Here is a 27,365-nt window from a genome sequence, read left to right as displayed (position 1 = left end):
GCCCCCCCCCCCCCCGCTCTCCACCACCCCCAGCTCTCCCCCCCACTCTCCACCCCCAGCCATCCCCCCAGCTCTCCCTCCCTCTCCCACCCTCCACCACCCCCAGCTCCCCCCCAGCTCTCCACCCCCCCTGCTCTCCACCACCCCCAGTTCTCCCCCCTCCACCCCCTTCCATCCTCCCAGCTCTCCCCCACTCTCCACCACCCCCCCTCCACCCCCTCCACCACCCCCAGCTCCCCCCTTCCACCACCCCCTGCTCTCCCCCCCACTCTCCACCCCCAGCCATCCCCCCAGCTCTCCTTCCCTCTCCCCCCTCCACCACCCCCAGCTCTCCACCCACCTCCCCCAGCTCTCCCCCCTCCACCATCCCCAGCTCTCCCCCCTCCCCCGCAGCTCTCCACCACCCCCAGCTCTCCCCCCCACTCCACCACCCCCAGATCTCTGCCCCCTCCCCCCAGCTCTCTACACCCCCCTCCACCCTCCCCTCCACCCCCTGCTCTCCCCCCCACACCCCCGTGCACAGATCTGTGTGTGCACCCACTGCTGAGCAGTCGCCTCCACCGGGGTGCCCCAGACAAACCTGGCTTTATGCTCAATCGTCTCTTTTCCCAGATGAAGGCTGCGGCCTGAGCGTGACACTCGGATGCGGTCTTGACACCCTTCATTCCCTTGCTTTCTGCACCTCATCACCCAGTAAATCTAGGTCGGTGCTGTGCCACGTTTGGTCTACGGGTTCCCCTCTCCATCTTTCCACCCCTGTTTCCTGCTTGTATCGGTGTAGCCCCCACCCTCACCCCCACCCTGGAGCGCTCCTTGGACACCACCTGTGTGGTCGTGTTGCTCCCAGCCACAGAGCCCTGTAAAGTCAGTATTTGGGAAAAAGTCCCAGCTGCCTGCCTGGGCAGGCATATGAGGCCCCAAGAGCAGGTACAAAAAACCCCCAAACCCAGAAAAACTTAATAAAAACTTAAGGCTGGACTGGCAGGTGTTTCTGGTTCACATTGGAATTAAACCCACACAAAGCAGAGCGATGTAAGGCCGCGTGAAGCTGGCCTGTGCCTGTGGAGCTGGAGGCCCCGGGTGGCTCTGCACAGGCCCCGGTCCCCCGTGGTGGGGATGTGGGGTGCAGTGTGGCCCTGGCTCAGGGCACAGAAGACACAAAGGGGAAAAGGATTCACCTTTCTTACGTCCACTCCTTGATTTGTCAGCTTTAGACACCGCTTGTCCCTGGCTTCCCAGGAAAGACCAACTTGGCCTTAACTCCTCTCCCTGTTACTTTTACAAAGTAAACTTTTATAGTATTTACAATGTACTTATTAGTAAACTTACAATGTAGTCTGAAGAGTCATGTTTTTGTTTTTTTTACAAATTAAAGCTCTGTAATGTCCACAGTGTAGTCTGAGGCTATAGTCAAGTCTCTGTGCTTTGTTGATAGGTTGGTTGTAGAAGTAGAAATGAAACTATGATCGTGTTGTTACTTATTTTAAAAATAATTTGTGGGGCAGCCCCGGTGGCGCAGCGGTTTGGCACTGCCTGCAGCCCAGGGTGTGATCCTGGGGTCCCGGGATCGAGTCCCATGTCGGGCTCCCTGCGTGGAGCCTGCTTCTCCCTCTGCCTGTGTCTCTGCCTCTCTCTCTCTCTGTGTCTCTATGAATAAATAAACAAATAAAATCTTAAAAAATAAAAATAATAAAAATAATTTGTCTATTTCGATGCTGAGAGAAAGAAAGCAACACATTCTAGTAGTTATTCAGTTTCTCTTTTGCTTCCTACCCTTTTGGTTCATAATCAGCTGTTGCTCTTCCAGCCATCCCACCCTGGATAGATACATGTCTGTACATCTCCTAACCTTTTAGTATATGCTGATTGATTCACTCAAAAGGATAGATGCGACATCAGTCATGAATCATAACAGTGAAGTGAACACATTTAAGCCCACTGCCCACATTAGGAACGGAAAGACCCCGGGCCGTCCTGCCGTCCTGCATCCCAGCTTGCCTCTGGGCCCTCAGAGGGAACCTGCCCAAGGTTTGTGTGTCCCCTCAACAATGTATTTACGTGGGGCGGTGTAAAAAGGGAATTTTGTGACTTGATTTTTTTCACTTATTATATTGCTAAGATTTGTCCTCATGTGTATAGCATTTGTTTTCATTGTTATAACTCGTAACATGAATACACCAGAATTTTGAAACTGTTTACTTGTTGATGACTGTTCTCTTTTCTTCCTTTTTTCTTTTGCCATTGTGAGCCAGGCTGCCCTGAACATTGCTGTATATGTGCAAGGATCTTATAGACTATAAACCGAAGAGTAGAATATACTGTCCTAGTAGGTTAGTATATGACCAGAATTATTTTCTGAAGACATTATATTAATTTGTTAGAGTTCCTTTTTTTTTTTTTCTTAAGATTTTATTTATTTATTCATGAGAGACAGAGGCGGAGACACAGGCAGAGGGAGAAGCAGGCTCCATGCGGGGAGCCCAATGCCGGACTCGATCCCAGGACCCCGCGGTCATGCCCTGAGCCGAAGGCAGCCGCTCCACCGCTGAGCCCCTAGGTGCTCCTCTCTTCTCTTTTATTAGTATAGATTTTTTAAAATTTTTTATTTATTTATGATAGTCACAGAGAGAGAGAGAGAGAGAGAGAGGCAGAGACACAGGCAGAGGGAGAAGCAGGCTCCATGCAGGGAGCCCGACGTGGGACACCATCCCAGGACCCCGGGGTCACGCCCTGGGCCGAAGGCAGATGCTCACTGCTGAGCCACCCAGGTGTCCCTGTTAGAGTTCCTATTGATCTACATTTGTGTTGATATTTTATATTGTTAGAATCATTAGGTTTTGCTGATTTAGTAGGTGTGACATTGTCATGATTATGCTGATAAAGCAAAGCCTCTTCCTCATCTGTGAAATTTTTGTTTCCATTTTTCCATGGAACTGTGTGTATCTATATTATTATTATTTTTTTAATTTTAGGTTATTGACCTTTTAAAGTATCCTGAGTATTAATTTCCTGGTTGTATATGTGGCAGATACCTTCTCCCAGTTTGGGGTTTAATATCGTTTTGTTTGTGATATTTTTAACAAACAAGCATTCTCAGCTTTAATATTAAATTTATCACCCTCTGCTACAGCTAGAGGTTTTTGTCTCACTGAAGAAAACCTTCCTTGCCCGAAGTCTTAGAGAAAGTCTAATTTTCTTCTGGAAGTTTACTGTTTTGAGCTTCACAGGTGAAGTCCCTGATGTCCCAGATGTTGCTTTGTGCGTGGGGCGTGTGCTCGCTGTGCTCGCTGTGCTTCGGTGGTTTCTTGGCTGCCTGTGGCGCTGGCCAGGCATCCCCGCTCGGCGCCTGCGGGGTGTCCCGGGGAGGCACTGTCCCCGCAGCCCGGGGTCGGTGCTGGTAGCTGCGCAGGCCCTGGTGGGCCGTGTCTGTTCCCTTGGTTGCTTTGGTTATTCCCGCCCAGACGCGCGCACACACGCACATGTACACGCACACGCACACGCAGCTCACCACGGCTTCCTGTCGGGCTTTCACATCTGTGAGGCTGAGTTGCCCCCTCAGGGGCCTGGATCTGTGGATTCCCTGAGTGTGGAGGGTTGCTTGCTCTCGCTCCTCCTCTCCTCTCTCCCCACGTAGGTGTTCGGTTCTCTCTTTATCTCTTCTCTCTTATATTCTGGTTTCCCTGCGTGGCGTTCTGGGTCATGTGTTCAGGTAGATCTCCCGATCCTCTAGTGTTCTCTTCAGCAATGCCTGCCTGCTCGTCCTACTCAGTCATCGAGGGATCCCTGGGTGGCGCAGCGGTTTGGCGCCTGCCTTTGGCCCAGGGCGCGATCCTGGAGACCCGGGATCGAATCCCACGTCGGGCTCCCAGTGCATGGAGCCTGCTTCTCCCTCTGCCTGTGTCTCTGCCTCATTCTCTCTCTCTCTCTGTGACTATCACAAATAAATAAAAATTAAAAAAAAAAAAAATCTACTCAGTCATCGGCATTAAAATTCAACTTTATTGAGACGATGTAGGCAATGAAACGTGCCGATGTTAAGTGCCCAGTTCAGGGAGCGTCAGGTGCTGAGCGCACACCTGCGGCCGCAGGTGAGTGGGGAGCCATCCACGGCCTCCCGCCCTGGGGGGGGGAGGGGGGGGGTCAGGGGCCGCGATCTGCCCCTAGGGTCTGCCCCTGATGGGGCCTGCCTGCCCGCGCTCCCGCAGGACGTGTTCTCTGGCAGCCTCGGCTCTGGGACCCACGCGAGCCGTCACTGCCTCCCGAGCGTGCGTTCCTGCTGCCGAGTAGGGCTCCCTGCGTGGCTGTGCTTTGACTGGCTTATCTCTTCGCCTGTGGGGGGACATTTGGCTTGTTTCCTGTTGGGGGCTGTTCTGAATAAAGTCCACGTTTCCGTGGAAGCCCCCGCGGTCGTGCGCTTTCCTCTCCTGGGTGGGAACTGGTGCGATCACCCTGTCCCGGGGGGACGGGCAGGCGGCCGCCCAGCGCGGTGTGTCCCTCCCCACGGGTTCCCGCTCCTGGCCCGCAGCCTGTGCCTCCCCTCTTGGCAGCCGCGGCCCCCTCGAGCGGGTGTAGGCAGCTCCTGTCGGTGTGACTGCGTTTCCCGGGCTGGTGGTGCCGAACATTTCCCAGGCGCTTCCTTGTGGTCCTCAGCCTTCCTCCGCAGCGTCTGTTTAAAGCCTTTATCCTCCACGCCCCAGAGAAGGGTTGTCGTCTCCTTAGGAAAACCCTAGCCCTTGCTCCGTGTCTGACCCCGTCGCCTGTGCATGAGACAACCTTGTGCCGCGGTTTCCAGCGTACGTGCCTTTTATTTCCTCTTGTCTCTGTGTGCGGGCTCTGCCCCCAGGACGGTGCCCGGTGCCCGGTGCCTGGTGCCCGGAGAAGAGGCCAGATGGGCTTCCCCGCTCGCTCCTGACCCTGGAAGGCGCGTGTCCCTCACTGGCGCTTCCTGGATGCTCCAGGGCACCGGGGGCACTGGAGGATGTTCTCTCCTCCTAACTGTTGAGTGTTTTTTCCCACGAAGGAAGAGGGTGTTGGATTTTGCCAAATGCTTTTTTCACATCAATTCACGTGCTATGATTGTGGGATTTTTCCTTTTTTCTTCTTCTTCTTTAGCCTGTTGATACGGTGAATTGTGTTGACTGATTTCCAAAGGTTAAACCTTTTATTGCTGCGATAAACCCCACTTGGTTGTAGTGAAATCTTTTTTTTTTTTTAATTTTTATTTATTTATGATAGTCACACAGAGAGAGAGAGAGAGGCAGAGACATAGGCAGAGGGAGAAGCAGGCTCCATGCACCGGGAGCCCGATGTGAGATTCGATCCCGGGTCTCCAGGATCGCGCCCTGGGCCAAAGGCAGGCGCCAAACCACTGCGCCACCCAGGGATCCCTCATTTTTTTTTTAATGCTGAAATTTAAAGAAGTTAATTTTAAGAAGCTGGTTTGGTTCTTTCAATATGAAGTTATTTTTGGGAAACCCTTGTCCTGCTCACTTTTGTGACTCCCATCTTTCACATTTTTTTTTTTTTCATCTTTCACATTTTAAACACGTGATATTTCTGATATCTGATGTTCTCACGTGTCTGAACCTGTTTTATTTTTCTGTAGACTCCCTGAAGGTAGCTTGTTTCCTTGTCTGCACCCCTGGAGGGGAGCGTATGTGGTCGGTCTTGCTCTTGGAAACCTGTATTGAGGTTGCTTTGCCTTTGGGAAGATTGCTTTAGCAAGGGCCCTGCTGCTGCCCGGAGGCCACACTTCCCCTCCTCGCCCCGCTTCTCTGAGGGGAGCCCCCGCCCCTGAGGGTGACTCTCACGCTTCCAGCTCCAGCTCATGTGCACCTTTAGCTTCCCAAGTGTGTGTCTCACTCTCAGCAGCTCCGAGATGCCATGGACCGATATTCTCCGTGAGCCCTAGCCGCTCTGAAGGGCGGGGGCCACTCCAAAGTTATCCAGACCATCATAGTCTTCATTTTATTTTATTTTTTCCAGAACTTTCATCTTTTGTTTTTAGATCCACTTGGAACTAATTTTCGTGCACGGTGACTCACAGGGATGCAACTTTACCCCGGTGTGATGACGCTCATCCTTTTTAAAATCAGCAGCTCACAGCTATTTGGCATTTACCGTTTGTAGGCCCAGCTTAGCCCGTGGGTCCTCGCGCGAGCGCTGTGAGGTGTGCGTTGTCCTTATTCACATTTTGCAGAAAAGGGAGCTGGAGCTGGAAGGCCACGGCTGCCTGGCCCTCGCGTGCTGGGGAACACTGCTCGTTTCCCATTGATCTTCACGGTGTGCCGGGCTCAACAGACCTTGGTCCGTTTCTTAAGTGGATGATGTCCTGTTGTCTGTTTTGTTTCCCTGCTGTACTGATCTCCATTTGCGTAGCTCTTTGGCGTGTTTTAAGCGTCCTTCCGTGCTAGTGATAGCAGGGCCTCCAGTTACTGTCTGCCGTGGGGAGCCCGGCTCCCCCACGCTCGGGAGCTGGCGGCTGAGGGGAGCGTCGGCCGGGCCCTCCCAGCTGAGGGGCCTGGGGCGTGAGCCTCCTTGAGGCCCCATGCCGTCATCACCGTCATCACCGTATGCACAATTATGAATTGGCTCACAGACTGTTAACGGTCAAAGTCCCTGCCCTCCTGTCCTGGTGGTGAATCTTCACAATGACCTAAAGCCAGGAGAGAACTAACTGGTGGTCTGGGCCTCCTTAGTGCTCCTTTTTTCAGTGTGGTGGTTGGGGAGAGCCAGCACCCCCCTTTTCTGTAGCAGGTCCATCCTGTGGGGTGCCCCCGTCTGCTAAGCGAAGCTTGGTCTTCCCTGCAAAGGCAGCTCCCCAGCTGGGCCTGTGTGTGCCCGTGATGGAGCCCTGATGGGGGAAGAGGCCCGTGCGGGTCTCAAAACTGGGTTCCAAGTACTAGGAAGGTGATGGTGGGGAGGGCTCCCAGGTGCGGGGTGGGTGCCTTGCCCTGACACCTCGGACTCCTGACCTCATCAAGGCCCATGGCTGGGCCTCTAGATGGTGATTATGCAAGATGTCACTGCTGGAGGAAACTGAAGGACACCTGAGGTTTTTCTGTATTTTTTTCCTTAACTGCTGGCAAATCTTTTTTTTTTTTTTTTTTTTTTTTTACTGCTGGCAAATCTACTAGTACTTAGAAAATAAAAAGTTAGGGCACCCGTGTGGCTCCGTGGTTGAGCATTTGCTTTCGGCCCAGGGCGTGACCCCAGAGTCCCAGGATCGAGTCCTGCATCTGGTTCCTTGCATGGAGCCTGGTTCTCCCTCTGCCTGGGTCTTTGTGTCTCTCGTGAATAAATAAATAAAATCTTAAAAAAAAAAAAAAAAGAAAGAAAGAAAATAAAAAGTTAAAAACCCCAATCTCTGGTGCCAGGCCCACCTCCAGACTCTCTACCTTGGCTTTGCCTTGCTGTTTCTGGATGCAGCTGGTCAGAGCCAACCACCGGATTTGGTGCAGGCTGGGGCCATGCAGAGCCTCACCGGCCGGCAGGTGCTGGGGGCAGTGGGAAGGTTCTTGGCCGGGGAGTTACTTCGGTTTGTGCGGAGCTGCAGCCTTGGCCTTCCGTCACGGCCCCTTCATACCCTGTTCTGTTCTTTCCCTGTTCCCTTCTCTTTCCCATCTCTTCCTCTGCATTTCTCTGGGAGAGCTCCTTCTAGCAGGACTGAGGTCCACTGGCCGTGCACCGTAGGTCCTGGCCCGCGTGGCTTTTGGGTGTGTGGGAGCCTTTTGGGGCTGAGCTGCACCCAACCTGGAGAGGGGCTCGTTGGTGAAACCACTGTCCTGTTGCCAATGCTGATCGGGTTCACTTTGTCTTCCAGTTGACGGTTGATCCCCTGGCCTGGTGGCTCCCGATGGAGGACGGAGGCCCCCCTGAGAGCCTGGCTGCACAGACCACCTGTGAGCCCAGCGAGTCCCTGTCCTCGGCCCACAGACACCTGAGCAGAAGGAATGGGCTTTCGAAGCTCTGCCAGAGCAGGACGGCCCTCTCTGGTAACCCCCCCCACCCCGGGCACTGTGGGCATCAGTGTCGAAAGTGGAAGTGACGAGCCGCTGGAGGCTCTGGTCAGGTTTTCTGTTGTCGGGGAGGAGGTGGCCCATGTGCGCTGGTAAAGATGCTGGTGGGACCCTGTCGGGCTGCATTTGTGCTGCTGTGATTCTTAGGCCTGAGCCTCTCCTTGCTGCAGAGCTTGTGGAGCACAGTCCTGGGTGCGGCTGCCGTGCAAGTGAGATACAGTTTTGGTGATTTAGTTCAGTAATTTTTTACAGACTGCATTGCAGGCTCGTGCTTTCCTCCCGGATGCAGACGAGTCCCGCAGGTTTGAGGGCCGCCTGCTTCCTGGGGCTGCCTGAGATGTTGAGGCACCTGCTGGCCACTCACTCGCTTGTTTCTCCAGGTCATTCAGTGTCTCCAGAGCTCAGGGCTCGTCTGAGGGGTGCTTTAGGAGACAGCAGGTGTAGGCCTGCAGCTGGGTGGACCTAGGATATGGGAAGTGTGTTAGGACCACAAGGAGGCCCAGAGCCAGGGGAAAGTGGCTGCCGAGGAGGGAGGAGGAGAGAAGGAAGAGGAGGGCTGGAGCCCAGCTCCCACGCCAACCTGGGAGCACAGGGTGGGAGTGTTCAGAGGGAAGAAGATGCCGGGTCCTCCTGGCGAGGGCCAGAGGTTCCACGGGGCAGGTCTCTGAGGCAGCCAGGCACCTGCCCTCAGGAGCGTGGGCTTCCTGCTCTCTGCGTGGGGAGCAGGGGCAGAGCCGGGGTCGCAGTGCCTGTCCTTGCCACGAGGAGGGTCAAGCTGAGCTTGGGCAGCCTGGCAGGAGGAGGGCTGAGCAGATGGCCATGCAGTTTCCAGGCTCGGAGAATGGTCCAGGGTGGGCCTGTGAACTGAGAAGGGGAAAGGAGGGAACAGTTGTTCTTGTCTGGGTTTTGAGCTGCTGGAAGGATGGAGTTGCCAGTTACTGAGATGGGAGGGCGCAGAGGCAGGGTAGGGCTGTGAGTGTGGGGTGAGCAGCGCATTCCTGTTCAGAGTGTGTTCGCAGCCACCGAGGGGTGGGCGGGGTGGAGGGGAGGCCGTGAGCCCGAGCCTGGGGTCTTCCGGTGGTGAGAGGTCAGGCAGGTGCGGGGGACAGGGAGCCCGGCCAAGGGCAGGTGGTCTGGGAGGTGGGAGCAGCCCCCCTCCCAGCACTGCTGAGGGCTGGGGCCGGGTGAGTGCTGAGAATCGGCCACGGGGCTGAGCATCTCGGGACCCAGTGGACGTGTCGCCGAGAGCAGACTTTCTGGAGGGGTGCGTGCTGAGCCTGGTCCACGAATGAGGGAGGGGCCGGGACCGCAGGCAGCTCCTGGGTTGGGAGACTTTCCAGGAACGAGTGCAGGGTGGTAGCTGGAGGGGCTGTGGGTCTGTAAGGACACAGGAGAACAGCCCTCGGGGTGGGTGGGACCTCGGAGTGTCCACACGGGAACACCGCGCGTGGGCCGTGCGTCTGCTGTGGGCCGGGAGTCCGTGTGGCTGGACGGGCCGGGGGTGCTGGACGCACGCCGAGCGCGCCCTGCCGGCTGACGTGAGCCTGGGACCCTGTGCAGGCGTTGAGAGCAGGGCTGCGTGTGTGTGAGACGCGAGCTCTCGGCAGCCTTGTGGGGCCCAGAGCCGCGGCTTTTCTTCCCAGAGGACAGATGGAGCGCCTACTGCCTGTCGTCCCTGGCCGCCCAGAACATCTGCACGAGCAAACTACACTGCCTGGTGGCGCCCGAGCAGACGGAAGCGGCCGGGTCCCTGGGCAGCATGTCCTGCTGCTCGCTGCTGCGGGGCTTGTCCTCGGGGTGGTCCACGCCCCTGCTCCCTGCCCTTGTGTGCAACCCGAACAAGGCCGTTTTCACCGTGGACGCCAAGACCACAGAGGTATTTGCTTGGGGTCGTGACCCTGCCGTGAGCCCGTAACCTCAGACGGGAGAGTTTGTGGGCGTGTGGTGCGGTCAGAGAAGCATCTGGTTCCCCCCGCATAGTAGCAAAGAGGCCTGCGTCCGAATCTCGCAGAACACATGGGCTCCTGGCATCAAGGCAGAGGATCGGGACAGGGATACGGTCGCTCCCCTGTGCTTGCCGGGGCCTCGGCTCCACCGGGAGGGCCGGGTACTCACGGCCGAGGGCTGATGGGCGGGATGGGCGTTTACGTGCGCGGGGCCACGCAGGGCCGCGTGGCCAGGTGGCCGGGTGCTGTCCATCCCCGTGGCTTCCGTGTCCTGACGTTGTGGGGCTCGTCTCGGCGGCCAAAGGACAGGCCGGTTCAGTTGCGGCGCAGGCGTTTCTCCTTCCCGGGGGTTAGGACCCGCCAACCGCAGGCCGCGGAGGAGGGGGCTCTGGGCCGTGCCCTCCTCGCTGCTGGTGATGCTCCGTCCTCTCCTCTCTGCGCCCCAGATCCTGGTTGCCAACGACAAGGCGTGCCAGCTCCTGGGGCACAGCAGCCACGCCCTGATCGGCCAGCGGCTCACGCGGTTCTTCCTGAAGCCGGACTCCGACGTGGCGAAGGCCCTCAGCGAGGAGCACGTGGAGGCCGACGGCCGCGCCGCAGTCGTGTTCGGCACCGTGGTGAGCGCCGGGCTCTCGGGCTGCCCCGGGGCCTCCCTCCGTGCGGGCGTGGGAGGAGGAGCGCGGCCGTGGGTGGGTGCTGGCCGGGCGCGGGGCGCTGCGGGTCTGCTCTGGTCTTATGCTCGGCACCCCTGAATCTCCTGTGTTCGGCGTTCCCCCCGCGGGCCGGCAGGGCTGGCAGGGCTGGCAGGGTCTCCCGGGGTGGTGGTCCTCCCTGTGGTCCTCCCTGTGTGACCGCCAGCTGGGATGTTGGCGGATTGAGCTGCGTGTTAGATGCCGAGCCCTCAGCCCAGGCACCGAAGGGGGTTCGATGTGCCTGCTGCTTCCGAAAGCCACCTGTCCGAGGGACTGGCGATAGTGAGGACGAAAATGCAGGATTCATCCCAGTTTGGTGTCTGTTTCCTGAAGAAATGACACGTGCCCCCCCCACCCTCCCCCCTCCCCGAGGAAGCTGATGAAAACGCCCTCTCTTCTGAGGAACGTCCGCTCAGAGACGGAGGTCCCACGCGAGGTGGGTGGCCTGGGCTCCGCGGAGGGCCGGGTGCGAGGCTGTGCGTTCCCGCAGGTGGATGTCGTGAGCCGTGGCGGGGAGAAGATCCCGGTGTCCGTGTGGATGAAGAAGGTGAAGCAGGAGCGCGGCCCGTGCTGCGTGGTCGTGCTGGAGCCTGTGGAGCGGGTGTCGGCCTGGGTCACCTTCCAAAGCGACGTGAGTGCCTCTGGTGTCCAGCCGCAGGGAGCTGACCGTGTGTCGCCTCTCCCAGCGCCCCTCGCCCGCCTCTTGCCTTCAGGGCTGTCAGAGGCCCCCCCCGCTGTACCCCCTCCCCATGTGTGCAGCTGGGCGAGGACTGCAGTCTCCCATCGAAAGCTGGGATGTGACCGAGCCGCTCCTAGGATTGTTTTAGGGCATCAGCAGAGTAGCACGTGTAGAGCCATTGGAGCGGGGGCTGCCGGGCTTCGCAGGAGGCTTTGAGAAATCGATAATCTGGATGCCTCCGGCCGCAGGAGGTGATGACCTCAGGAGCGTGCCCGCCACTTGCACTTCTGCCCGAGGAGCGCTGCTGACGGCCTTGCTTGCGGCCTGAAGGCTTGGCGTTCAATGATGTTTGCAGCAGAAGTGACAGAGGTTTTTATTGCGATGCTTAAAAATGCTGGGTTTTTCTCCCAGGGAACCATCACGTCGTGCGACAGCCCCTTTGCTCTCCTGCATGGGTTCGTGTCCAGCGAGGAGGTGCTCGGGCAGCGCGTCACAGACCTGATCCCTTCTGTGCAGCTGCCCCCGCCCGGCGAGCCCGTCCCACAGGTAGGCCCCCGAGGACCCCTGACCACCACACCTCGCCGCTGTGCCTAGGGCCCCGTGGCCGCTGATGTCTGCTCATTTGGTGCCCGCTGGGTTCTTAGGCCGGTGATCCTGGCGGCAGGAGCGTGCGTGCACAGTGGACCCGTCCACTCACTGCTGTCTGGGCTCCGAAGCCTTGACCTTGGGTCGGAGCCTGTGCGGCTCTCCACCCGGCCACCCCGTCTGCTCGCTCCTCCCCCTGGAGCCTGGAGCGGGCGTTGCCTGCGGGATGTCTCTTTACTGAGAGGTCTGGGGGTCTTGAAGGGCAGGAGGACAGCTGAGGGCAGGTGCCCCCTGCAGGCAGGGTGACAGGCAGCTGGCGGAGGGCTGGCAGCGCTGGGGGCCTGGGGGCTTGAGGTTGGTGGGCGGAGGTTCCCAGCCTCCTGGTGCCCCATTGCCTACTAGTGTGCAGCCTTCACACGCGTGGCCCACTTGCGGTGAATCCAGCTGATGTCACACCCCGGTGACCCTGCAAAATCAGACTAGACGGTTGATTTTTGCCCAAATCATCTGCTGAGAGGGCATTCGAGATTCTTTTGGGATGTCCAGAGACGCTCCCTGGTTCTCTGGCTGGGCTGAGGCCAAGCCCGTCCTCTGAGCTGCTCATCTGCCACTTTTAAGCATTGTAGCTCACCTGGAGCCCCCGAGGCCCCCGAGCTCATTGTCTCTATGTCCTTTTCTCTGTCCCCAAGCTGGTGGGAGCATCCGTTGGCACAACCGCTCTGGGAGCCTGTGCGGCAGCGTCTGCTCCCTCTGAACGTAGGCAAACCTCAGACCCACCCTAGGGTCTCTTCTTCCAAGGGAGGTGTGTGCCAGGAGGCACATGTGAGTGTGTTCTCAGCAGCACATTTGTGATGGCCCCGAACGGGGGCTCCGGACACCCCAGCAGCAAGCGGAGACAGACTCTGCACCCTCTTCCTCGTAGGACCCCTGGGACTTGGTGTGGGGAGCCTGGTGTCTTTGAGTCCCGGCCGTATCCGGGGCGCGGTGCTGGTGGAGTGCAAGCTCCCCTGCCTTCAGGGCCACCCCCGCCCAGGGGCCCCTTCTGATCTCCTGTCCCCCAGGGTAGACCCTAAAAGGGGCAGATGGGATTGGGGGAGGGGGTTGACACACAACCTTGGGCTGGCGTGCCATCTCAACGCCTTTGGTTAGGATGCTGCCTTGGTCACGACTTACTCGGAATCAGATCCAATCCAGGTATTTAAGGCAGGGAAATAGGGCAAGGATGTGGTTTTTTGGGTGATGGAGGTGCTGAGGAGGCAGATGGGGCATGGCCAGGCCACCCAGAGGTCGGCAACAGCAGGAAGCCACTGGCCCGCAGGCTGGGGGCTGGGGACCTCCGTGGAGGTGGGGCCCAAGGCAGAGGTGGGGGAGAAACATGCTGGCCCTCCCTCCCTGCAGGGTGGGCACACACACCTTGCACATTTCTTGGTTGCCCTGGTGTGTGCGGCCCTCAGGCCCTTGTGGAGTGGGGAGCAGCTCCTAGGCTGGCTCCCCCCGGACACAGCTCCTCTCCAGGGCTCTGCTTTCCCTGGGGCACAGGTGGGGTGCAGGGAGATTGGTGCAGGAGGAGCCGTGTGGGGAGTGAGGGGGTCCGGGCACGCTCCCTGGGACGCGTGGGTGGGCTCAAGTCTAAAGCTACAAAGATTCAGGGCTTGGGCCGCGTGAGATGCTGCCGTCGGCTCAGTAGCGTGTGTTTCTTCCAGAATCTCAAGATCCAGAGGTCTGTCGGGAGAGCCAAAGATGGCACCACCTTCCCGCTGAGCTTAAAACTGAAATCTGAGTGTGGCGGTGAGGCGGTGGGAGGCAGCAGGGCAGTCCCCGAGTGCAGTTACTCGGCATCCGTCTGGGTGTTCTCCACCATCAGCGGCCTCATCACCCTCCTGCCCGACGGCACCATCTACGGCATCAACCACAGCTTTGCACTGATGCTGTTTGGTTACGGGAGGACGGAGCTCCTGGGCAAGGTGGGTCCTCCCTGGGCGGCCGGACTGCGCTCCCCTGCGGGGTCCGGTCCATTTTCGCAGTGAGGACGTGTGCCTGTCGCAGGCCTGGTACCTCCCTGTCTCCTGGTCTGGCCCGCTGGCTTTCCCCAGGGGGATGCTGGGTGCCATTCTCACTACGGGCTCTCGCTTCTCAGGACCCCCCACTGAGCACTCAGTGACCCCCCAACCCCACCCCCCACCCCTACCCTGGGACTGTCTCCAGAGCCTCGTCTGTGTGCTGTCCCAGGAGGGGCCTGGGGCCTGGAAACCTGTTCTGAACAAGGTCTGGTCTTAGGTGTCGGATGAGTGTGTACGTCACAACCGTGCAGATTTGTTCTGCACCCAGAGGTGGGGGCTTGTCCACACCTCTGCGCTAGGGGCCATCATGGGAGGGCCTGAGGTGTGGTCGGGGTCCGGGGGGTGTTTGTATAAACTTCTTCCTTGGCGTGAGCTTTCTCTGAACTTCTTGAATATGGGGGGTGGGTGGGTGGGTGGGGTCTTCACAGCAGGAGGCAGGCCCGTCCGGGGCGTCGATTGCCCTGTTTGTATCTGAGACTGCCGAGCCAGAGCTGTCGGTATCTTGCTGCAAAGCACCATAGGCCTGGTGCCTGAGACAGAACAATCTTGTATTTAGGTCACAGATGGGCCCTTTGGGCTGAGTGTAGCAGGATGGCTCATTGGGCTCCGTGTGGTGTCCTCCAGGGCTGGCGTCCTCCCGGGCCGCGTCCGCTCACATGTCTGGCTGGCCGGGAGTGTGGCTGGGGCTGGTGTCGGGAGCCCCTGTGTGTCACTTGAGGGCCAAGCTCCAAGGGCAGCCGTGGTGTGCCCCTCCTGGGATGGTCCCAGGGTCCTCCTGGGTCCTGGGAGGGGCACACGGGGGAAGGAGAGGCCGCTGCGTGCTGCGTCGACGTTGACGCCCAGCGACCCCTGTGCCCGTGCGCCCGGCCGGCTTGACTCTTCAGTGCCTGCAGCCTTTCACTGGGCGCCCTGTTCCCCATGGGCTGCTGCACGTGGAGGGAGAGTCCCCTCTTGTCATTCTCAGTGGGGCTGACCCCAGACCCAGTGACAACCTCCTTTTTTTTTTTTTTTTTTTTTAAAGATTATATTTATTTATTATTGAGAGTCGGAGAGAGAGAGAGAGGCAGAGACACAGGCAGAGGGAGAAGCAGGCTCCATGCAGGGAGCCCGTCGCAGGACTCGATCCTGGGACCCGGGGTCACGCCCTGGGCGGAAGGCGGCGCTAAACCGGGCTGCCCGACATTTAACCTCTTTTGAGGCTCCAAAAACAAGTCTCTCTCTGAAATAGTAATGAGCAGATACGCTAAGATTTAGTTAAATGAAGGCAAGCTCTGATTGAAGTTAATGAAAACGTCCTTAGTGTGATTTGTGGACAAGTGATTCCTGCAGGAATGTTGGGGGCACGGGCCCTTTTAGAGAGTCTGTGGGGTGGAGGCGCCCTGCCTCCGACGTTGGACTGTGTTCTGGATTCACACGGCTGCGGGCACCGTCCGGGAGAAGGGCTCGCACGTGGGTTCAGAGAAAGCGCGAGTCCTTGCGGCTGTGGGCCTGGGACCCTCGTGCTGAGGCGCCTGCTGGGCCCCAGGGGCCGATTTCATGTGCCGAGGACCTCTTGCCCCTGCACTGGGCACCTGTCACTGCCTGTGAGCCGTGGAAGGTGAGGTTTGCAAACGTGGCTTTCAGGCCTAAGGGCAACATGGGGCCAAGGCCAGACATCTGCTTGGAAGACACGGAGGTGTTGGTATAAATAGCATCAGGGTCGTTAATTTTGTTTCTTTCATAAGAAAATGGAAAAAATCATGAATTCCACATTGAGTGTCAGAGGGGCTTTGTGGCTCAGTGGAAAGGAGTAAGAGCTGGAGTCTTTGCTAACCTCGTGCAGATACTTGCTCACGTTGTTTTCATCATCTCCCCAGATCAGATGGGGGGACGGCCCTGTGGGTCAGCGTGCACCCTCTCCACTGTCTGCTTTCTAGAACATCACTTTCCTGATCCCCGGCTTCTACCACTACATGGACCTTGTGTGTGACGGTTCCTTACCACTGCCAGACCTGGCCGAACGCTTGGATATCGGCACCCAGAGCGGGCCCGGGGAGACAAGTGCGGGCCCCTGGCAGGGCCAGAACCTGGCTGGCACGGCCTCAGGTAAGCCCCGCCTCCTCTCCCAGGTGCACCGCACAGGCAGCCCCCTGCCTCGGGGCGAGGGGATGGGACGCCTGGGAGCACAGAGAGGCTCCCGGGGGCTTTCTTGTCACCAGGTGCCTGTATCAAAGACACAAGTCACTTGTTGGCCAGTCGATGTGTGTGGCCTTATGTAGCCTATCCCAGTAACCCCTAAGTTAAACCGTCCTAGCGATACGTGCTCATCATGTTTTTCCACCTTTTAACTTAGCATTTAATAGTATTCCATGTCCCCAGCACGTGAGCGTCCCAGGTGCCAGGTGTGTGAAGACTGTGGGCGCACAGCTCCTGCCCTCAAGGGTCCCGCGGTGGCTTCGGAGCCCCGGGCCACAGGGCCGCAGGGCTGGTGGCTGTGCTCCTGGGAAGACACTGGGGCCGCCTGGCCCCCCCTTGCTGCTCGCCTTTCTGTGGACAAGGAGCGAGGAGGAGCTGCTCCCGGTTCTGCCTCGGGAGTGCTCCCCGCTCGCCCCCCCACCCGTAGTCCTCGCCCAGCGGGGCTGATGCTGACCTTGCAGCCCTTGCGGCCCGGTCTCTGCTCTCCTGTGGGAGGGGCAGCTGGGGAGCGGCAAGCATCAGCCATCGCGTGTCTCGGGGGCTGTCCCGGCCCTGTGCGGTCACCAGAAGGCGGACTTGCTGTTTGCACACCTCCCTGGGTTTGACAGTCATTGACGGGAAGAGGGCGGCGCTCAACTTCCCGGGCTCTGCGGGAGATTTCCTCCCCCCAGCGGGTCGCAGTGGGGGCCTTAGAGGTCGGGCTGTGGCGTTCTGTTTTAAAGGGTGCCTCGCGGGGCTCTGATGCGCTTCGGCGACCGGCGTTCTCGGCGGAGCTTCCTGCGCCCGGTCTGGGTGACTCTCCCTTTTCCTGGCTCTTTCTCCAGCACTAGGTCACATTCCCCTTCCTCTTTACCCAGGATTCCAGGTTCTTCCGTCCGTGTGCGTGTTTAATGCATGTTCTTTGTAGGAAACGGCGGGGAGGGGGCAGCGATGAGAGTTGTGTCCCCTCAGGGTGAATCCTTGGCAGTGGGTTCGTGGGGATGAGTGCTTGTTTGCGGTGGTGCAAATGCCCGTTGGAAAGGTGGGCACCTGCCCCCGGCCAGGGCGGGGGTTCTTTCTGAGGGCCCTGAAGGGGCAGGCTCCCGGCTCCCACGCGGTCACCCTGCTGAGTGCCCGCCCCAGAGCCAGTAGGGGGGGCGGTGACACGCGAGCATAGGTGCGGAGAAGCAAAGTGGGGGGACGTGGGGTGTCAGGGCCCGCCGGCCGGGGAGGGCCCCTTGGGGAGGTGGCTCTCCGTGAAGCACCGAGGAGGCAGGAGCGGCGTTCCGGGCACAGGGAGGAGTTCCAGGTGTGGCCATGGCCTCTCCCCAGGGGCCCCGGCGAGGGTGTCAGGAGTTGGGCCGCAGGGCTGTGGGAGTCACGGCGGGGACTTTGGTTTTTACCCAGAGTGGGAGCAGAGCCCTGGGGAGGCACTTGCGCCGGCGCCCGTGTTCGTGGGCCCCTGCGGCTGTGGCTGGAGCCGGGGCCGGGACGCAGCAGGGGCGGGCGGGGGCTGCGGGGTGGCGGGGGGTGGGTGGCCCCGGGCCCCGTGGACAGCGGCTGGCGGGGTTTCTGGGATGGGGTCCCAGGAGGGGAGGAGGCCCGCTGGGCGGTGTGCCGCGGTCGGGACCCACCTCTCCTGCTGTCCCGGCCAGGTCCAAGGGCTGGCGGCACGCTCGCCGGAGACCGCGTTCAGCCGCAGGGCAAGGCCCCGGAGCGAGGGGGGGCCCCGGAAGCCGTCGTGGGCACCCAGGCCGCTGCGGATCCTGGAGACCGCCTCCCCCCTTCCCTCCCGCGTCTGCCGACTCCGACTCTGGGGTAAGTCGTGGAGGGAGGCGCGGTGGGCCCCTGAGCACCTGCGAGTCCCGGTGCCGAAGCTGGGGCGCTGCCATCCGGCCATTGGGCCCCTGCGGGGCGCCTCGCCTCCCGCGTGCCCTGCCCTGGTGCCCGTCCTGTGGGCCAGGAAACGGGGGCTCCAGGGAACTGCTGGAAGCCCAACCTTCCCGCGTTAAAAATCATTTGTATTCGTTTCCTTTGTGCATTTTTGAATGACAAAGTATTGTCTTGAGAGTAGAGCAGGTTCACACTGGAAAACGTGGAAATGGCAGGGGAGCCGAGAGGAGGCTCCTCGCTCACCCCTGGTTGGGTCGCATGGTCCCCGCGGGCCCGCCGAGCCTCGGGTGTGCGTGCAGCCCGTGGTCCTTGTCGCCCGTGCCCTCCGGGCCCCAGGGCAGCACGGGGGTCAGGGGGAGGGGGGCCTGTCCTTGAACTTGACTTGGGCGGTCCCTTATGTCTGGCTCCTTTTGCTCATCAGTTTGTGAGATTTCTCCATGTTGTTATGTTCTTCAGTTTTCTTGAAATTATTTAAAAAATATACCTGAATATGTGCATTTTTCTTCCCCAAGTGCAGCAGCGTAACAGTAAAAAATGACAGTCCCGGTGCCTCCCTGGAGGGAGCCCTGCGAGGCTCGGGGCTGGGGGTCCCGGCCGGGCTCCTGGCGGCTCTCAGATGGGATGTGGTGCGTTCGAGTTCTAGCGCCAGCCCAGCGCCCCGGTCAGGAGCCGTGACTGTGCTGCTTCACTCGCTCACTTCCGCACACGCTCATTCACTCCCTCACTCATGCAGGCACACACTCATTCCTGTATTCACTCCCTCATTGACTCATTCACTCCCTCTCTCATTCACCCCTTCCCCCCTTTTTTTTTCTTTTTAAAGATTTCATTTATTTATTCCTGAGAGACAGAGAGAGAGAGAGAGAGAGAGAGAGGCAGAGACACAGGCAGAGGGAGAAGCAGGCCGCCTTCAAAGAGCCCGATGTGGGACTCGATCCCGGGACCCCGGAGGCTGAAGGCAGGCGCCAAACCACTGAGCCACCCGGGGATCCCCCTCACCCCTCGCTTATATGCTCACTCATACACTCATTCATTCACTCCTTCACTTACTCCCTCCTTCATTCACTCACTCGGCACTCGCTCGTTTACTTACTGACTCATTCATTCTCTCGTTAGTCGCTCATCCCCTTGCTTTCCCGCTCATCACTCACTCAACAAACATTGCAAAGACTTGAGGGCTCATCCCTAAGAAATACCCTTTAGCAGAAAATGAGCTGACTCAGTGAGATGGGGAGGTGGGAAGGCATGACGGAGGGAGTGTCCTGTGTCCGGGGGCCTGGGGTGGTGCTGGCTCCTGATCCTCCCACTTGTCCCAGGAGCCCTGGGAGCTCAGCCTTACTCGGGCTTATGGCCAGTTGATAATGAAGCCAAGTGGGTCGTTAGACTGTAGATCAGGTGTTGTGACCTTGAGTGAAGCACCCCTGAGCCAAGCTGGTGGGCGTCTCTGGTTCCCATGGCTCCCCTGCTGGGGGCCTGCCGGGTGCCAGCTTGGGCAGTTGAGAGGAGGGCAGGAGGGAGGAGAGGAGCCTCCCCTGTACTTAAACGCTCTCTCAGAAGCCTACTTACCACTTCCTCACTTTACCGTGGCCAGAATTTAGTGACCCTGCGACACCTGGCTGCTGGGGACGTGAGGGATGGGATGCGGGTGCAGTGCTGCCCTGGCCCGACCCCACACGCCCACATTGGAAGATTGCCTTACCCTGGCCCTGGGCCTGACCCCGAGTGCCCACCCTGGAGGAGTTGCCTGCACTCCCCTGGGGCCTGACCCTGTTTGCCCACCTTGGAGGGGTTGGCCACACTGCTTAGAAAGGGGATTGAGACCTTTCTGTTCCCTGGGGGCTGGCACAGGGCTGGTCTCTTGGCTTGGGGTGGATGGATAGAGATCCATGTAGTGAGACGTAGATGACCTTGGCCTTTACACACCCTTGTCCCGCCCTGCAGTGTCCCCAGGGAACTGCTGCTGTTCCTCAGAGCCCCACTCACAGCTCCCTCTGTGGAACCTGTCCTTGTGCTGGGTCCTCCCTTGTGCCTCCTTACAGACCTCTGGTATAATGTTAGCAGATCACCGGCACGTCCGCCCCCAGCGAGGCAGGGCACAGCTACGTTCTGTTGGTCTTGGTGCTGGCGTCAGGCCTGGGGCTGCCCCCAGGCTGGAGCTCAGCAGCAATGTCTGGTGGGGCCACAGTGACCCACCAGCTGCAGGGGTGGGGTCTCCACCCAGGGCCCTTGGCTCTGCCGTCGCCCTTGGGCTCTGAGGTCGCCTCTTCCTCAGTGGCCTCCATGCTCATCATGCTTGTGGGATCACATCGGCTCTTAGGAACCAGTTAGCACCCCCTCCCCTCCGTGGCCGCCTCCCTGTGCCAGCTTCTGTTTCCTGTCGGCTGTGACTCCCGATGGCATCTGTAGCCAGTCGCAGGTCAACATTGCCCGGTGCACAGAACGCTCAAATCTCTCTCCTTTGTTCCCACACCTCCCCAGGGCACCTTGTGAGTGGGTCGAGGCTGGCTGCACGCTGTCAGGAAGCCCCACTCGCTGTGAAATGAGACTGATCAGAGCCCTGAGCGTATGGTCCTGGGCGCTCAGCGTCATCTTTGCTAAATCATTGGTAAATGAGGATTCATCTGTGAGGTGGTCACAGTTTATGGTGTTAAATGCTTTGTACTCACCTCTAATAGAGGGGTATCCATGTGATCTCTCCTTTTATTCTTCCGTGGTCCGTAAGTAACTACGTTATCCATTTTGCAATCCTCAGAGTGGAAAACATCCCAAAAGGAAGCTCATCAGCCCATAGACAACAGTCGTCGCCCAAGGACCAGCAAGACATCCCAGGAGGAAGCCCACCAGCCCATAGACCACAGTCGTCACCTGAGGACCAGCGAGACATCCCAGATGGAAGCCCACCAGCCCAGAGACAACAGTCGTCGCCCAAGGACCAGCAGGACATCCCAGATGGAAGCCCACCAGCCCAGAGACAACAGTCGTCACCCGGGGACCAGCGAGACATCCCAGGAGGAAGCCCACCAGCCCAGAGACAACAGTCGTCACCCAGGGACCAGCAGGACATCCCAGGAGGAAGCCCACCAGCTCAGGGATGGTCATCACCTGAGGACCAGCGAGACATCCCAGGAAGAAGCCCACCAGCCCATAACCAGCAGTCATCGCCCAAGGACCAGTGGAACACTCTCTTGGGGCAAGAGGAACCTGCAGCTCCAGAGAGCCTCAGACAGGACCTTGTGGGAAGAAGCAGGTGTGACCCAGTGGTCACATGGATGTTTGCTTCCCAGGGAGGACCTGAGACCCCAGCTCTAGCTGAGGGCAGGAGTAGAAACGCTGAACTGTGTGGCCTCTATCAGGAGGCTCAGCTAGAGTGGACAGGGTTGAGCAGTGCCAGCAGTTCCAACCGTCGGGCTGATTCCGTCATGCCCAAGCCCCGTGCCGTGGGCCAGCTGGCAGCGGAGGGGCTCCCGATGCCCTACCCTGGGTATGGGGGCGAGCAGAGCACGCAGCCAGGAAGCCCGCCTGGGACAGCGCGACTCCTGTTCTCAACGCCGACGCTGGATGAGCCCTGGGTGGCTGTGGAGAATGACCGAGAGGAGATACAGACGTGCTTGCTTAGGGAGCAGCTGCCCAGACTGAGCTTTGTGGGGCCCCTGGGTGTCTCTTACAGCGAGCTGGCCTCAGCAGAGCACCCCCCGCTCCCGCCCCCCGTGTCGTTGTGTGACCCGGGAGGCAGGGACTTCTGCAGCCGCGTGGGCAGCTCCTCCGCCTACTATGCCCTGGCCACAGACCTCCCCGGGGTCCTGGACGCAGTGCAGGCCCAGGAGGCCGATGGGAATTCCTTCTCCTGGAACCTCAAGGAACTGCGTTTCAGTGAGTGGGCAGATGGAACTTCGTCCACCTGTTCCTGCGCTGCGTCCGAGCTTGTAGGCACGCCCTCCCCCTCGCCGGCGGGCTCCGATGTGGACGTGAGTGGTCTGCACGGACGGAGGCCGGATGTTCTGGATGATAGGGAGCTGTTGCTCCTGACCGGCACGTGCTTGCATCTCGGGGAGGCTCGGCAGTTTCACGAGAGCCGTCTGGGGCCCGATCGAGTGGAGCTCTCGGAGACCTGTCTGGAGTCCTCTGAGCGCGGGGGAGGGCGCAGCAGAGAGAGCTCACCGTGCGTGCTTCCCGCGCCGGAGGCTGGCCCCGTGGACGTGTGCCCGTCAGAGGAGCCCAGGCTGAGTTTCCAGGTCACCTCCACGCCTGTGAGAGACGACAGCCTGGTGGCACCCGGGGACATGTGCACGCAGCACGGGATCCAGGAGGGGACCTACGCCGGCAGCTGCTACCACCGGGACGGAGCGCAGCTGAGTACGTGCCGGGCGGCGGTGCCCTGTTGCGCCCACGGGTGGCTGGGCTGGAGCGCAGCGTGGCCGGGTGCAGGGCCTCCCGGTCCTGGGGTCTGACGGGGCTGTACCCTCCCCACCCCCCACGAATGGTTTTGGCAGAAGTGTTAAGGGAGCTGTAGTGATAAGTCCTCTCTTGAAAGTCAGGGTTGTGAGTGCCGGTGCCTGGGGAGGGTGGACTGAGGTCCCGGCTGCCTTGCATCCCTCCCTGGAAGCCGCTGTGTGCATCCCGGGACGGAATCCCCCGCCCAGGCCTCCGTGGACACCCCGCATGGGCTGCTGGGGCTCAGGCTGCTGGTGGCGGCTCCGCTCTAGGACGGCGTCAGGGGCCCCTTGGGGGCTGATTATCTTTGTCGTCCTTTCCTATTTTCCTGACGTCTTAGCGGGTCCGAGTCACGTCGGCCAGCTGTTTCCTTGCTGCTGATTCATAGTGTTGACGACTAAGGCTTTTTCCTCAGCTTTGGAAAGCGATGCCCGTACTCGGTGTTGTCTGTAGAAACAGCAGAAGTGCCAACACAGGGACCTCAGGTCACCTGTACTCGCCCTCTAAGGATAACCCCACTTGCTTCGGCGTCTGCCCCAGAGGCCGTGTAGACACACGTACGCACGTGCGTCCTTGAGCATGGTTGTGCCCGAGCCACGCGCACTCCTGGCAGCCGGCGCCGAGGCGGCGGGGTGGGCGGGTGGGCGGGGGTTGAGGCGGGCTTCCAGGCCTTTCCCCCTCCCGCCCCACGCAGGGAGTGTGCGTCCTTCCCTGGGAAGCGTCATGCCGACCTCCCCTCCCTCCCGCCCCTCCCAGGTGTGCAGTTTGAGGTGAAGCGCGTGGAGCTCCAGGGCGCAGCGACCCTGTTCTGCTGCTGGCTCGTCAAAGACCTGCTGCACGGCCCCCAGGACTCGGCCACGCGCGCCCGCCTGCTGCTGGCCAGCCTGCCCGGCTCCAGCCACTCCGTGTGGGAGGCCTCCGGCTCCAGCGTCGGGGAGGTGGGTGCCTGCCGGCTGCCGCCCTGCACCCACCCTCCTCTGTGCTGCCTCTGGGCTGGGCCTTCTGCTGCGACGGCCTCACGTGCGGGCGGGGTGTCGGCGGGTGGGCCACTTGGGCCCACGTGGAGCGCAGCGGGGCGCAGGGGGCGCGGGGGACCCGGTGACACGAGTCTGCCTGCGGCTGCCTCCTTTCCTTTGGTCGCGCGTGGTCCCTCAGGCCCCTCCGTCCCCGTCCCCAGGGTCTGAGAAGCAAGCCCTGGTTCGACAACGCCCCCAGGGCCGTGGAGCTGGAGGGGCAGGCGGCCTGCGAGGGCGCGTACTCCCACAAGTACCTCACGCTGAGCCCGCTGGGCAGCGGGGCCTTCGGCTTCGTCTGGACGGCGGTGGATAAGGAGGCCAACAAGGAGGTACGTTGGCTCCGGGCCGCGGCCCTGACACAGCCGTGGCATCAGTGCCTTTGCGTGGGAGCTCTGCGGGCGCCGCGGGACAGGGGGGTCCCAGGAAGCACCATGGGGTCCTGCCCGGGTCGGGTGCACCGCCTGGGTCCCGGGCTCGTGGCCACCCTGATGCAGCCCTAGAGTCTGCTGCCCCCCGCCCCCCGGGTCCTGCTGGGGCTGCGCTCGTCACCGAGCGTTCTGTGACCGAGGAATTGACATGGTGACGGTCCCGCGTGGCCCTGCGCAGGCCTTCGACGCCTCCGGCTTCCCCGCGCTCCCCGCGGCTCTCGCAGCTGTGCCCCATTCCTGTGTCGCATCAGGGCCATCGCCGTCCCGGCCCGCAGGGTTCCCGGGGGCTTGGTGGCCGCTGTCCTGCAGGGAACCGGCTGGGCCCCTGCACAGAGGAGCTGGCACGCTCCGGCCCCCCTGGCTCCTGCCCCCCTGGCTCCCGCCCCGGCTCCTGCGCTCTGTTCCGGGTGGAGACCCGCAGCGGCGCCGCTGTGTCCTCGGCTCCCGGAGGCGTCCTTGGAAGCACAGTGTTGACTCCGCCGGACGCCTGTGCGGCACCTGTTGAGACGATCGTGCCCTCGTTCCCTTTGCTGATGGAGGGAACAGCACGACGTCTGCCCACAGAACCACTCCTGGGTCACGTCATGGTGTTCCTCCGACGCACGGCTGAGTTTGGTTTGCTGGTATTTTTACTTGGGATGTCTTTTTTCACTTACATTTTGTGACATCTGTTTTTTGGTTTTCTGGTTTTTGGGGGTGTTTTGGCCGGTGTTTCAGGGGTTCACGGTGCCTGCAGAGTTAGCAGCGTTTCTGCGCATCAGCACGTGTGACGATATGTCCGCAGTTGTCCCTGTTTCCCGGCCGCCCCGACTCTAGGGTCACCCTGTGTTGTCGTCGCTCGACTTGTCGAAGAATCGTGTTTTATTAATCACGTTTGTTTTGTTTCCTTGCATCTTCTGCGGGTTCATCTTGCTGCGTTTGCGTTGGGCTGTTACCAGGTACCGGCACCTTGAGGCGCGGCTTCTGCGCCGCTGTGGCCGCCTCCCGGAGGCCGTGGCTCTGCTGCTCTTGCTGGGTTCACAGGGGCTTAGTTCTCGGGGCTCCGCTGCTGCCTCCGCGTCTGTGAGGTGGATCGGGAACCCGCTAGACGCAAAGGGAGGAGCAAGGAGGCCCGGAGCTCTCTCTCCTCCGGGTTTGAAAAGCAGCACAGCCTCCTTGCGCCTTCAGCACGGCCCGGCCAGCGACCCCAGAGCGGCCTGCAGGACCCGGGCCCGGGAGGGGGCGGCCGCGGGGGCGGTCGGCACGGCCACCGTCACAGAGCAGTTCTGGTGACGCACGACCTGGGCGTCCTTCCCGGCGCGACGCCTTCACGTCTCCCTCGGCGTGTTGTGTGGCTCTCGGGGAGCGAGTCTCGTTCGCCGTCTCTGGGATCGGCATGGCTTCCGTGTCCGGTTTTCGTGGGCTGCACTCTGGTTACCGACCCCAGGAAGGAGGTGCGGGTGTCATGCGCCGGTCCTCCCACGTGTTCCGACGGGTGGCCGTGCCCGCGGGCCGTGGCCGTCCGCGCCGCTTCTCCCGAGCGCCTGGGCCCCGGCTCTGCCGTCCTCTACGTGCTTTTGAAGAGCAATCTGATGTCTTCCTCTTTCTGGGTTTTTCCCTTGTCATCTTTGGACTTCAGGAGCATCCCCAGGACGTGTCCCCGTGTGTTCTGCACCCTCGCTTGACGCTTGCTAGGACTCTGACCTCAGTGTGGACGTTTTCTTTACCCGAAGAGAGTTTATTCTTTGTTAACCCGTTTCCTTCCCTCTCGCTCTTACCTTTCTCGAGGCCCGCGGTCGGCAGCAGCTCTGTCTCCTCCCCGCAGTGGGACGGGCGGCAGGCCCCCTGCCTCCGGCCGCAGCCTCCGTGTCCCCCACCTGGCCGTGGGGACGGGCGCCAGGACCTCGGCCTTGGTGCCCTCGGCCTCTTGCCTCCTCTCACGTGTCTCCGGCCTGTGGAAGCACGGGGCCCTCTGTCGTACGATGTCACCACTGATGGCTGGCGCGAAGCCTGTGCCCCTCCACCCTCCGTCGGGCTCCTCCCTGCCCTCCCTTCACGGGGAGCCCCCCACCCCTCCGCCCTGCCCTCCTGACCCACGGGGCAGGCTGTGCGCCGTCCCCCTGCAGATGACATGCTCACCAGGCGGGGCTCGCGGGTCGCCCGGTCGGGTCTCCCGCTGAAGCGTGGGGTGGGCCTGGCCTGCGTCCCGGCTCAGCGTGTGCCCCTCGGCCACGTGTGCCCCCGACGTAGCAAGCGCTCGCCTCCCTGAGCACGGCGTATCCCCTGTGACACTCCCGGTCGTCCCGTGGGGTGATGGGGCCTCTGTTTGTGTCCATGGGGCACGGCCTTGTGTGTCTTCCAGTCCTCGGGCCTCCTCTTAGATGTCCTCTGTGGGGCACCAGCCCTTGCGGTGAAAGGGGGTGACGGGGTTTTGCGGCCCCTCAGCTCCAGTCTTCTCCGCCACGCCCTGCCGCCCGCTTGCTGGCCTCTCCGTCCCTGGTGCGCGTGTGGACGGGGCCCCCTGGGTTTCCTCTCCCCCGCCGCGGGCTCAGGGGTGGTCTGCGGGGAGGCTGTGTCTGCGGCGCGAGGCAGCAGTGGGCGCCACCTTGCAAGGGACGCCGGAGGCTCGCTGGCAGTGACTTGTCTCCTCTGCCTTCCTCGTAGGTGGTGGTGAAGTTCATTAAGAAGGAGAAGGTTCTGGAGGATTGTTGGATCGAGGATCCCAAACTTGGAAAAGTCACCTTAGAGATTGCCATTCTGTCCAGGGTGGAGCACGCCAACATCATCAAGGTGGAGTGCCGTTCCTCGTTGACGGGTGCCCCGACCGCGCACGGGACGTTGTTGAGCACGTGGTCCTGAAGGCACCTCCGCAGGCCCAGACCCCACTCTGTCCTTTTCCAGGTGTTGGACGTATTTGAGAACCAAGGGTTCTTTCAGCTGGTGATGGAGAAGCACGGCTCCGGCCTGGACCTCTTCGCGTTCATTGACCGTCACCCCAGTCTGGACGAACCCCTGGCGAGTTACATCTTCCGGCAGGTGAGCAGCCCAGAGAGCCGCGCCGGGGAGACCGGGGGCTCGGGTACGGGGTCCCGAGGCTGCAAAGCTCTGCCTGCGAGTTACGGTCTCGCCTTCCAGACTTGGGATTTTACAGAGTAAGCTGTATGTTAAGATACGCATGGGAGGCCAGACGCCGTCCTGGCCTGACCGGGGAAGTCTGGTTAATGATGAAAGCGTGTTCATATTCCTACAATGTCCACGCAAGGTGCAAACCTCAGCCACCACGGGCATCGGGGCGGCTTTGAGGCTGCGCGCTGCCGTCTCTCAGCGGGAAGGCGCTGCTAGTCTGTGAGCAGGGATCATGGTGGGGTGACGAGGGCAGGGGCTGGGGTGAAGTCCGGGAGGGCCTCGCAGCAGCGTGTGCGGCCCAGTGACCGGCCCACGGTGAGTGCTGTCCGGCTAACTAACGTATCAGGATGCACGGTAT

At 60.6% G+C, this 27,365-nt stretch overlaps 1 protein-coding gene across 14 annotated transcripts in view; it reads left to right on the top strand.

Annotated features, from left to right (window-relative positions):
- PASK (PAS domain containing serine/threonine kinase) overlaps positions 1-27,365 on the top strand; it is a 34,978-nt gene that overhangs the window by 1,462 nt on the left and 6,151 nt on the right. For 4 of the 14 annotated variants that reach the window (XR_012016870.1, XM_072797006.1, XM_072797005.1 and 1 more), the window contains exons 2-14: positions 7,823-7,994; positions 9,662-9,894; positions 10,411-10,581; positions 11,147-11,287; positions 11,747-11,881; positions 13,624-13,884; positions 15,897-16,065; positions 17,790-17,952; positions 20,780-22,380; positions 23,215-23,396; positions 23,636-23,803; positions 26,546-26,671; positions 26,783-26,917. Coding sequence is in view for 13 of the 14 variants with exons in the window: in XM_072797006.1 (XP_072653107.1) it covers positions 7,823-7,994; positions 9,662-9,894; positions 10,411-10,581; positions 11,147-11,287; positions 11,747-11,881; positions 13,624-13,884; positions 15,897-16,065; positions 17,790-17,952; positions 20,780-22,380; positions 23,215-23,396; positions 23,636-23,803; positions 26,546-26,671; positions 26,783-26,917 (3,657 nt within the window). In the remaining variant the exon portion in view is untranslated. Of the gene's footprint in view, positions 1-612; positions 704-1,856; positions 2,029-2,252; positions 2,331-7,822; positions 7,995-9,661; positions 9,895-10,410; positions 10,582-11,146; positions 11,288-11,746; positions 11,882-13,623; positions 13,885-15,896; positions 16,066-17,789; positions 17,953-20,779; positions 22,381-23,214; positions 23,397-23,635; positions 23,804-26,545; positions 26,672-26,782; positions 26,918-27,365 lie in introns of those variants that run through there. The other 10 variants (XM_072797007.1, XM_072797010.1, XM_072797009.1 and 7 more) reach the window with 7 other exon arrangements.

The sequence above is a fragment of the Canis lupus genome, chromosome 24 (assembly GCF_048164855.1).
Source record: "Canis lupus baileyi chromosome 24, mCanLup2.hap1, whole genome shotgun sequence".
Taxonomy (NCBI): domain Eukaryota; kingdom Metazoa; phylum Chordata; class Mammalia; order Carnivora; family Canidae; genus Canis; species Canis lupus.
The sequence above is the reverse complement of the archived record's forward strand: the minus strand, read 5'-3'. Positions and strand labels throughout refer to the sequence as shown.